This window comes from Protopterus annectens, chromosome 5.part0, assembly GCF_019279795.1.
Source record: "Protopterus annectens isolate FY-2018-M chromosome 5.part0, PAN1.0, whole genome shotgun sequence".
In the NCBI taxonomy this organism is placed as follows: Eukaryota; Metazoa; Chordata; order Ceratodontiformes; family Protopteridae; genus Protopterus; species Protopterus annectens.
In genome coordinates this window covers 1,127,279,562-1,127,291,868 of record NC_056735.1, presented here as the reverse complement: position 1 = coordinate 1,127,291,868, position 12,307 = coordinate 1,127,279,562, and the positions used below count along the sequence as shown (strand labels likewise).

Sequence of the window (12,307 nt, the reverse complement as noted above, 5' to 3'; positions counted from 1 at the left end):
GCAGATGGTACAGACTCCTCTGCATCAGAAACCTCATAGGGAGGTAAAGATAATTCCTGATCAGGAATTGCAATGTAATTCTGGAGGGATTATTTTATCTGATGAAGTTCGTTTGACGAAAAAGTAAAAGGAAATACTACTACAACGTTATCCTGTGCATGTTCTACGGGCCTTCTGTGTGTGTATTAAAAGGAACTGTCTATACTGCTAGTTTCCCGGTGCTTTGTTCGTGTTTACCCCTTTAGAACTGCATGAAAATCTGTCATTGGATTTAATGCTCAAGTTGCTAATCATAACTTTACCCGTGTTTGACACATATTTACATTGAGTGCAACAACCACACTATCTTGTACCCCCCTCAAAGTAGTCTTCAGTTCATAATTCTTTCCTTTCCATCAGATTTTTTATAATTGTTCCTTTTTTAAAAACTACATTAGGTTTTAATCCTAATTTATCCAGGACATTTTCTTGTCCTTGTAGGATATACCAGCTTTTGTTCAAAATATCAAAGATTTTGGCATAATCAATGGTAAATCTTCTAATAAAGGAACAATGAAGGTCAGAGAGTGCCTGTGGGATTTTATAGTGACCATTCATCTCTGGGTGCCTGTACCTAGTAAAGGTATAATATTCCCATTCTCTCTCCTTAATTTCCAAAAATACTTTATCTATAAAATTTGAGGGGTACTCTCTTGCCTTAAACATATCTATGAGGGTACTGCACTGTGCCTGAAAATCATTCTCCTTGCTAACCACACTTTGAAAATGAAGCACACTATTACAATAAGTGGGGTTTCTGTACAAATTACTCACAAATCTTCTACTAAGGGAATCCTTACTGATTTCTTCATCTAAGAAAATCAGTTTCATTATAGGAATGTGCAAATCTCAAAAAAATCTGTAGTCCTATTTATGTATATCAAAAATTCATCCAATTCTTCCTTATACCTACACCAAAGAAAAAACAAATAACGGAAATAAAATTTCCAACAATGTGTGAAATTAGATGTGAACAGAAATTTTCTTTCCCACATTACCATATTTGCAAAAATGGGGGCACAAATGGACCCAATTGCTAATCCTGTCTTTTGCAAAAAAAAAATCTGCCCTTTAAAAAAAAAAAAAAAACACTCAATTGTTCTGTAAAATAGTTTCCATTAAAGTAACCAAACCCCCACTTGTACCTTACTAAATTGCTTAGATTCAAACAAAAACTCTTCAAACCACTCTATACCTAGTTTGTGAGGTATAACATTAAACAAATTTGTCACATCTACTGTTAAAGAAATCAAGTCATTACTTAAGTTCAGTTTCTCCAAAAAGTGCCAAGAGTCAACATGTGTTCTTCACTTTTTAGTACATCTTTAAGCACGGTATCAATATATTTTCCTGTAGTGTGAATTTTAGAACCCTTTCACTCACTATGGGTCTCATCATGTGGGGTTACCTATATTTTTATGTATTTTCAGGATGCTGAAAGAACTTGGCATCCTGGAGTACTTGGCACTCAAAAAAAAATCAAACATCTCTTCAGTGATTTCCCCTTGATCAATCATGTCCTTGAGCATAAAAACGCTCTTCCTATAGGAGATTTTTACTGAATTAATGATGAACATTTTCATCAAATAGTAAAATGTTCATTCTGTCAACATAATCTTGTTTACTCATTACAACTACCCCACCCCCCCTTGATGGGTTTCATCACCCGTAAACTTTTATCCTTATACAATTTAAACAGTAAAATTCTCTCAATCAGTAAAGTTATGTGAAAAATCACATATATTCCCTTTTACGCATAGCTCTAAAATCGAATTCACACATCCTTTCGAACAATATCCAACGATTAACCAATGGCGGATTAAATATACTTTTTTTCTTTAAAGCGCATACACTTTCAGATGAATCTTTATCAAAAATCTTAAAATTCAACTTCCGTACATAAAATTTCAAATCTAAATCAAGATCAGTAATTTTAGAACGTTCATCTATAACAAAGTTGAAACCTTTACTAAACAAATTAGCTGCATTGATATCTAAACTGGTAGATAACCTCCTCCTTACCACTCTTTAAACAAAAAATCAAGCAGTACTTCCAAAACCACTGGCTTTGTTCCTGCAGGACTCCTGACTAACCTTCCGCACTCCCCCTACTCAACCTTAACTTTATTCATTGATTAATACCTATACTTACTATTTCTTTTGTCTTGCCCTACTCCCCCTACTCAACCTTAACTTTATTCATTGATTAATATCTATACTTACTATTTCTTTTGTCTTGCCCTGTTGTTCTCCTCTAATGCTCTGACTCACTCTTACTTTCTCTCCACCACCCTCTCTACCATCTCCCTACCTCGTCTCTTTACTTGACTACTGTTTTCTCACTCTTTCCCCCTCTTGTATTACTACATTAATTCCTTCACATCTCCTGCTTTACATCTTTCTCTGACAATTTTCTGAAAACTAATAGCTAATCTTTAGCTTTTTAATGTTCACTTCTAATGACCTAGTACAATTTTTAGAATTTTGCTTCTACTACCTAGTAAAACTTTCATAAGTGCCCTAGGTTTTTTGTTGTACTTATTACTAAATGTATATTCTTAGTATGCTTAAATTTTTTTCTTTTTTATTGATATCTCTCTTTGTATTAAATTATGTGTGGAGCTTTTCTCCCCGGGCATCTACTGAAAATGGACATGTATCCAGCTAGACTAGCCCGGTTAACAAATGGAAAATAAAATAAAATAAAATGAAAAATTATATAGCGTAAAATCACCTTTAGTATTAAATATACACACAGGAAAATCTACATGGCAATCTGTTTGCAGGAAGTCCAAACCATATTCGCTATATAAAAAACAGAGTCCATTTAGTTCAACCTCTGGTGTTGCCTTCTCGTATCCTGATAATACTGCCGTTGTATATTCATGTGTCTCTGGTTCTGTCCCTGTGTACAACGGCCATCACAGTCGGTTGCGTATTCTCTCTGACCTCCGAGAGAAATCCCTCCCTAAAGGGGTCTGATTGTCAATGACGTCATTGCCTTCAGTTGTAATAGCATCCTCATTATCGTTATTCAAATCTCCTGAGGTAGACACTCCACTGGATGGTGGTCTGGGGTAGGTGGTTCCAGAGGCGTAAGCATTAAAGTCCCTGTTGAATTTCTTCTCTTTTCTGCCCTTAATGTCATCAGTGAGTTTGTTAATTTTGTCAAAAATACCCCTGTATGACAAAATCGAGCATTCGAACAAATCATTGTGCATAGTTCTATCCAGTTCAGTTAATTCACAAAACAGCCGGTCGATATTGGTTTTGTTTTGTTTAATAAGAATCTCCATCAGCTCGCACCCTTGCCGGTCGAAAAGATCTATCAGCTCTTTAAAAAGAGTTCCACTGGCAATTACCCCATACGGTACTTCCAGTGCCTCAACCCGATCGGCACTAGTTTATTCTACATACATTGCAGGAAGTATACATTTTCCAGTTGCCATTTTTTGCACTTAAGTAATTTGTGTTCAAACACATCTAGCGACTGTTGAAAAGAGCGTACTTCTTGTCCACCAGAACGGTGGCCATTAAATGTTACGTCTTTATTAAACCATTTGTCAAGCTTATATATGTCCTGCTTCCCAGAAAAATTATGTCCATTATTACTACTCACTTCAGCATCTCTTGAAATGTACATCTGTCCCAGGGGAATTGTGTCAGAGGGAGAAACATCTACTGCACAGTTGTCCCTGGACCGCCATTGCCCAGGTACTTGCCAGGAAAGTTGTTGAATTAACTTTGTACGCATCTGAATATTTTCCACAGAGTCTTCACCCAAGGATATGGTACGCAGAAAAGTACAGTTGTATACCTACCATAAATGTAGATGTTAGAGTGTATTCACTGTTGCAGTCATTACACTTGGGTTATTCTGCTGGCAGGCGGCCCGTAGTCTGCCCGAGTTACAAAGTCTTGGTCCGGCGTCGGTTGCTGTCACCTCTTCCCTGACGGCAGGGTGCCAGGGGTATAAATGTTGCGACCGACCCCATTTTCTTCAGTTTTTCTTGCCCCAGATGTCAGGGGCCCCAGATATGAAGGCTGTAAAGATAAAAATATGCCAAACAACCATGCATATATCACTAAAAACATTTTCTTCTTCTAAAAGCAAATACACCACATAGGTTGTATAGAGTTGAGAAGTACAGAATAGTCCCAAGCAAAGAGGGGGATGGTGGATGGGTAACCAGGACTGCAACAGTAAATACACTCGAACATCTACATTTATGGTAGGTACACAACTGTACTATGTTCGTGTTTCACTGTTGCAGTCATTACACTTGGGTAGAATTCCAAAGCTGAGGTTGGGCGGCTGGGTCTAGATTGGATTAGGTGAGGCTACCGAGCCCTGCAGAACTGCAGTGGCAAAGCCTGCTCTGGATATGGAGTAGAAAGGTAGGTGGTAGTGCTTGGTAAAAGTGTGCACTGAGCTCCAGGTTGCAGCTTCTAATATGTCTTTGGTTGGTACCCCTCTGAGGAAAGCTGCTGAAGTGGCTGCTGCTCTGGTGGAATGAAGCCTAATGCCCTTAGGCACAGATTTGCCATGTTGTGCATAACAGAAGCAGATGCAGTGTCCTATCCATTTGGAGATTGTCTGCTTTGTAATAGGTTTTCCTTGTGATCCTTCAGCATATGCTACAAACAGTTACTCAGTTTTTCTGAAAGTTTTTGCTTTGTCCAAGTAGAAACGTAGCTGCCTGTGAATATCCTAAGAGTGCAGAAGTCTTTCCCCTCTATTCTGGGGATTTGGATAGAAAGTAGGCAAATGAATAGTTTGGTTTAAGGCCACATTGGAGACCACTTTTGGCATAAATGTTGGGTTCGTCCTTAGAGAAACTCTGTCCTGGAGAAAAATGAGGAAAGGTTCCACAGCCATCAATGCCTGTAACTCAAACTCTTCTTGTTGAAGTTATTGCTAGGAGCAGAGCAGTTTTCCATGACAAGAATTTTAGATCAGCTGTGCTGGCTGGTTCAAAAGGAAGCAGTGTTAGTTTTTCTAAAACAAAATTGAGGTCCCAAGTAGGTACTGGCGCTTTCCTACGGGGTCTTATATTCTTTGCCCCTCTGAAGTACTGTCGTAGAGGATGTGAAAAAATTGGAAGATCCATATTATTTGTTTCTGTCTTTCGGCTTTTCCCGGTTAGGGGTCGCCACAGCGAAACAAGCTGAAATGGCGGAGGCATGGATTTTAATAGAAGAAAAAGATAGGCCTTTGTCCAACATTTCAGTCAGGTACTATAAAATCTGAGGCATATTAGGGACCAGTGGGTCAAGCCCTTGTGCCTGGTTCCAAGCACAGAATCTCTTCCATTTTTCCGCATAAGATTTCCTAGTGCTGGGTCTCCTGGCTTCCAAGATTACATTCATAACAGCTTTGGAGAGAGGTGCAGTCTGAATGGCTACATTATCTGCCATGCTGCCAGGTTTAAGGTTCTGAGTTGACTGTGCAGAATCTGATTGTTTTGCCGTGTTAGAGGATGAGGGATTTGAGGTAGAGGCCAAGGCGGGCCTTGGGACAATCTTTAGGATTGGGTACCAGTGCTGGCATGGCCAGTCTGGTGCAATCAGGATCATTTTTGGCCTCTCGTCTGACTTTTAGAAGCACCTTGGTGAGAAGAGGCATCGGAGGGAAGGCATAGACTGTCAGATTTTTCCACTTGAAGGATAGAGCATACACTTTCCATGCTTGAGGGTGATAAGTCCTTGTGCAAAATTTCTGTAATTGGCAATTGTGAGGGGAGGCAAATAGATCTATGTCTGGGAGTCCCCATTCCCTTGTTATGTTGAACACCTGTGGATTTAGCTTCCATTCGTGAAGATCCATGAGATTTCTGTTAGTTCATCCTGCCAGTGTATTTTTTGTTTCTGGCAGGAACTGTGCTTGCAGATGTACCTGGTAAGTCAGTCAGTGCTGTGCTCCACAAAGTCATGGCTCGTCTGCATAGGGGTAGGAATGAGTACCCCCTTGCTTGTTTATGTACCACATAACTGTGGCATTGTCCATCTTTATTAATAATTGTCCTGGATGTGTTAGGTCCTTGAAGGCTGTCAGGGCATTCTGTACAGCTAACATCTATTTTTGATTGATGTGAAGATGCAGTTTTTCCTTGGCCCACGTGCCATGAATACATTTTCCTGCCATACGTGCTCCCCAGGCGTAATCCGATGCATCCGTTGTTATTGTCTGCCTGGCTGTAGGTAAGGTAAAAGGCTGTCCCTTGTTGTGGTGACAGGCCTGTGACCACCATCGAAACTCCTGTTGCAGGCAGGGAATCAAAATTATGATTGTCTCTAGGCTGTGACAATGCTGAGTCCAAACACTTTTTAGATACCATTGTAGTTTCCTCATATGCAGATTGGCATAAGGAATTAGTAGAAGGCAAGATGCCATGAAACCCAGGGCCTGCAGAATTTTTCTTGCAGGGAGCTGGGTCTTTGTTGCCATCTTTTGAAAGTAATGAGTCAGTTGCCTTTGTTTGTCTGGTGTGAGATAAGCCATCTGGGTAGTTGTATTCAAGCTTGCACCCAGGAATATTATCTCTTGAGAGGGCACTAGTTTTGATTTCTTTTCGTTTACTGTGTACCCTAGGCAAATTAGTAATCTTTTTACAAACTCCAGGTGCTTTAGAAGAATGTCCTGGCTCTCTGCTTGAATAAGGCAGTCGTCCAAGTAGGGCTGTATTTTAATTCCTTTTTGTCTGCAAAATGCAATTACTGGTGCCAGGCATTTTGTGAAGACCCTGGGCACAGTAGATAAGCCAAAGGGCAGTGCAGAGAATTGATAATGCATTGAGCCTGCTATAAATCTGAGGTATCTTCTGCACAATTATCTGATAGGGACATGCAGGTATGCCTCCTTGAGATCCAAAGTGACTAGCCAAGCCTCTTTGCCCAGCATGGGCAAGAGTTGTTGTAGTGTTAACATTTTGAATTTTGGAACATCCAGGAAAGTATTTAGGATTGACAGGTCCAGTATTGGTCTCCATGCTTTGTCCTTTCTGGGTACTAGGAAAAGTCGTGAGTAAAATCCTTGGCCCTGTTCTTCTTGTGGAACATTTTGAATGGCTCCCATATCCATAAGAGCTGCAATCTGTTTTAGTGCCTCTGCCCATTGGATTTGTGGCAGGTTTGGCATAACTTTTGGTTTTGGAAGCATGTGGAAGTGGAACTTGTACCCTTCAGAAACTATATTCAACACCCAATGGTCTTGGGTGATCATGTGCCAATTTTTTGAGAAAAGTGCTATCTTTTCCCCTAGGGGAGCTGTCAACCGGTAAGTGCTTGGCATTTGCAGAGGGAAGTCATTGTGACTGTTTTCTATAAGGTTGTGATTTGTCTTCTCCTCCTTTGGGGACTGAAGAACCCCACTGTTTAGGTCTGTAGGAGCCTTGGGGCTGAGATCTGCCTCTTGGGTTGTCTGTATCTGCCTCTTTGTGGCCTGACACTGGAAAGGACCAGTTTTTTTGAAGGCCAGTTTCTGCTAAGTCTAGGTGGCTGAACCTATAAGAAAATCTTTCACAGTTTGCATTGACTTTGCTTTATCCTCCATTTTCTTTAAAACCTCTTCTGCCTTAACACCAGAAAGTATCATGCTGTAGTGGAGCATCCAATAATTTCATTTTAACGTGGTCAGGTAAACTTTGTTCTTTCAACCAAGCATGTCTTCAAATAACTGAGCTTGTAACTGCGGCTCTACAAGAAGCCTCTAATGAATCAAAACCACATTGCAAAGTATGATTTTCCCACTTGTTCAACTGCATGCAATAAACCGTGCATTTCTTTACAGTCAGGACTTACTGTATTTGTAACCATTTTCTGCTTTAACAATGACATGAGATACTGCTGATATTTAAGCATATGAAACTGACAGTTTAAAGCTCTTACAGCTAAAGTAGCAGAAGTGTAGACTTTTTCCCCCCATCTGTCCAGAGCTCTGGAATCCCTACCTGAGGGGACAGGATTTTTGGCAGTGGAAACTTTGACCCCTTTTGGCCTTTGAAAAATAGTTTCTGGGTCCGCAGCGGGGTTTATGTAAAGAAATTTATGAGTCAGGGACCTTGTAGTAGCTGTCTGGCTTAACTGGTGCAGGGGGTAAAGAATCTGGAGACGGACTGGATTCAGTGAAAACATCACCAACAATATCAAGCACAGGGGGGATTAGCCAAGGGCCTGTGCTGAGGCAATAGAAGGAAATCTCTGAGCCTTTTCTTGGATTCTGAATAATCCTGGCTCTCCCAATGGAAATTTTCCCTCATGGTGTGCAAGGTTCCCCCAAAATAGTAATCCTCAGGTGGTGAGACTGAAGGAATTGACTCTTCAGCATCAGAGTCCTGATAGGGAGGGAGAGAATAGCCCTGGTCAGAGGAAGAGTCAGAAGAAATGGAAGCCTGATCAGAGGAATCATAATCAGTGTCTTGCCTAGGACTTTTGTCAGGAGGGGGATAGGAGCCCCTGATTAAAGTAATAAGGTCTTCAGCCTTTTTAAGCATCTGTTTCTTAGGCATGGCTGACTGTTCTGGAGAATGCTGTACTTGTTTCCTTGTCTTTAATGGTGTTTTTGATTTTGCCTTTGTTGCTGTAGTATTTTTAATTGTTAGCTGTGAAGGTCTGAAAACACCCTCAGAAGCCGATGCCTGCTCAGTGGCTCCGGACCCATCTGAGGGTATATTTTCCGTAGGCCCAATACCTTGAGTTTCCACAGGACTCGGTGTCTCCACGTGGCTGTTGATTGCGGCCTGTGGCTCTGAGGTAGCGGGTGTCAGGGGCTGCAAAAGCGCCTCACTGAGAACCGGCGACTGGCCTAGAAGAGGCTTCGTCGCCAGTTTTGGACCTCGGATGCCTGTCTTTTTCTTTGTCTTTGTGTTTTTTATACATTCCGGTCGTCGGTTGTTCCGACAGCATTATGTAATTAAATCATCATCCAAAATAACATAGAGCAAAATCAAACAGACATGTAATAGTGCGTTTATTAAATCTAGCACAAAACCGACAACTAGTGACATCGTGGTCAGGGCCTAGGCAAGGAATGCAGTAAGAGTGGAAGTCCTTCTAAAGTATTTGCTTCCCACAAGAAATACAATTATTAACTTTTACTGACATCGGTCTGGAGCAAGAAAATGTTGCCTCAACGGGGTACTTAGCTTTATTGAATACTTCGGTTCTGAAACTCAATTTTGAAAATCTCAGGAGTCGGCCGACCAGCACTTGCGAACTGCTTATGCTTCGGGCACTGCGTGGCAAGAAAGACTAAAGAAAATGTCGTTGGTTGCAACTTTTATACCCCTGGCTTACTGACGTCAGGGAAGAGGAGACAGCAACAGACGCCGGACTAAGACTTTAGAACTCGGGCCGCCTGCCAGCAGGATAACCCAAGTGTAATGACTGCAACAGTGAAACACGAACATCTCCATCTTAAGAAATGGATAAAACACCACACAGGACAAACCAGTAACCGGAAAACCATAAAGCTCTAAATTCTAAAGGGGTGGTATATGCTGCCCTGTGTACAACATGCAAACAATTTTATATAGGGAAGACCAAGAGAAAGTTAAAAGAAAGACTATGAGCACGTTAGAGATGTCAGAAATTTTTACACAAAATGCCTACTACAAGCACATTCAAAAAAATCCTATACATGAATTTAAATTTGCAGTATTGGAAGGGGTTAAAAACAGAAAAGAGGGGTGGACCATGGGAGAACGTATTAAGAGTTCAAAGAACATTGTTAGCAGATTGGGCTTAATGCATCAGTTCCCCCGGGTCTGAATGACTATCAGTACAAGTAGTTTATTAAGGCTTTGGTCTTATATTATATGACTGTACTTTAATTTTTTAGATATATAGCTTTCATGTTTTATGGCAAAAAAAGCCTTTACTAGTGACATATTGGCTGGCTTTAAAGGTTTTAGAGTGATTAGGGGAATGGTTGTGTAACTATTGCTTATTTGGTATTTAATAATTTCATTTGTTTTTGACAATTTCAATGGTTGAGTATGTCATGTGATCTGTGTAACTTTGTACTTATATGATGTGTGTTAAAGTGATTTTATATTCTGAAGAAGTAATTTGATATAAACGTTGACAAAAGCGCTAAATAAATCTACAGTTTGGTATTGGTGGTGACCATTTCTTCTGAGCTGGATTTTGAATGGTTACCCTTATGATTAATGACTGGACTACTACAAAGTACGAAGAGGACACATTGGACTACTAAAAAGTATGAAGAGGACAACAACAGCACAACTACAGTTCTACCTCCCACAGCTGCCCATCTTTATTTACCTTGTATTTGGCACAATTTATTGCTCTAGCACTGTTTTTCTAAACAGCACAAAAACTAATATCAGCTACATAAAATAACATTTTGAGAAAATAAAAAATCAGATCAACTCTTAGTACATACTTTTTATAATGTTTACAGTCTTGACTCATACAGTTAACAGAAATTTGAACTTCACGAAGATAAATTAACCTGTTAAGAAAATACCACTGTGAACAAAGCACTTTTTTTTCAGTTTACTATTTTCGATTTTTACACAAGCACCTTCCATGAATGCAGTGCAAGATGAAAGTAAAAGATCTCCACAAAATGTTATTCATCTCAAAAGAAAATGGATAACAGGACTGGAAGACATCCCCTTTGCAGACTAAGGATTAAACACTATGGAGTGATGGTTAGCAGACAAGTACAGCACTGTAACACACGAACAAACACGTTTTCCATACCTTATCCAAAATTTTCGTCTTCCCAGTGTCGACATGTCCAAGTACACAGATAACAGGTGCTCTTAGCTTTTCAGTGTTAACATTTCTAGCATTCTCAGCACGCCGTTTCTAAATATCAGAATAAAAATTTTACATTTTCTTTGAGAAACCAGAAAAGAATATTTTTCCACAGATAAACCTGAAAAAAGTATACTCAAACTTTTACAAATGTAGAGATAAAAATACATGTGTAGTTTAACTGGTACATAACGCAACATATATTTATGGTACCATCCAATGTATCACAGAAATATGGTAATCTAGCTGCTTCACAAGGAATGTGACAGCAGACAACCTCCTCCCAATAAGGGCTATGAAAGGTATATTTTTAAGTACTCCCAATCAGCATTAAATTTGGGGAGGCTATCTGCCCTCACTTCAGCAAAAAGTCAGAGTTCACACCAAGACAAATTATGTGACCTCATTCCACTTAATTCCAAGTCTGCCCTGATAAACATGGGTGAAGGACAGATATTACACCCCTTCTCCAGTAAGTTTCACCCTACATCTATGGACACTACTTAGTCCAATAGACTTGTCAAGCAGTAAAAAAACTATCTGGAAAGAAAAGAGCAAGGAATTATTAAAAGTTGAAAAAGCTTCTCCATAAGACAAATATTAAGTTGACAGCTTATATACACTTATTGTTTTACTCTGACAAAAATCATGCAGCTGACACTATACAAAAGAGAACTATAAGAACTAAAAATTTTTCAAATATCAAGAGACTGAAAGCAGGCGAGACACAAATAGAACAGTCTTGGACAATATCCAACTCCAAACCCAAGCTGGAAGGAAAAAAGGATGAAATTCTTCTGTTGCTACATGAGGATTCAAAAGCATGTGAGACAGCTCTCAACCTTCCATGTCTAAAATGAGGAACACTATCCCTCATAATGTGGAACAAATGGGCAAAATGTGGAACATCTTCTAATGGCTTATTAACCAACTAGAAAGGTCATAGGATGGTTAAAATATGCTGGTTTTACTTATAAAGAAGATCTTTTAATGAATTAATATGATTCATTTCTATTTACAATGGATTTCACTTAAACAAATTCCTAACACTGAATGTGTGACAGAGGGAACTTCGAGGAACATGAACTTAAGACCCCAAATGAGGTACGTTCCTCGTAATGAGCTACACTTGAGAGGTTTGGCATGTGAAGTGAATCTGGGGAATGCCCATAACAAGTGCTCAAAATCAAATAAGAAAATGGACCCAGTCAGTACTAACAGTACAGAGAACATCTCCGGAACAATATTGACAAAACATGCAATTCATAAACAATTATGCTATAAAAGCCTACTTTAACTCAAGAGCGGGAACCATGACTAGCTGCTCAGAACTATGAATTCATAAAATTGAGCATTAGCTACAAAAAGACAAAACGTTAAAAGAATATGAATTCCCTCCTCTCATGCACATGCAATTCTGCCGTAAGGCACAAAGATGTACAGAGATAAAATTATGCAAAATCTTCACTACCAATCAGGACTG

General features: G+C 39.6%; 1 protein-coding gene across 2 annotated transcripts in view; it reads right to left on the bottom strand.

Moving 5' to 3' along the window:
• EIF5B (eukaryotic translation initiation factor 5B) overlaps positions 1-12,307 on the bottom strand; it is a 3,606,765-nt gene that overhangs the window by 1,820,563 nt on the left and 1,773,895 nt on the right. For both annotated transcript variants that reach the window (XM_044070982.1, XM_044070983.1), the window contains one exon: positions 10,768-10,875. In XM_044070982.1, coding sequence (XP_043926917.1) covers positions 10,768-10,875 — 108 coding nt within the window. The remainder of the gene's footprint in view (positions 1-10,767; positions 10,876-12,307) is intronic.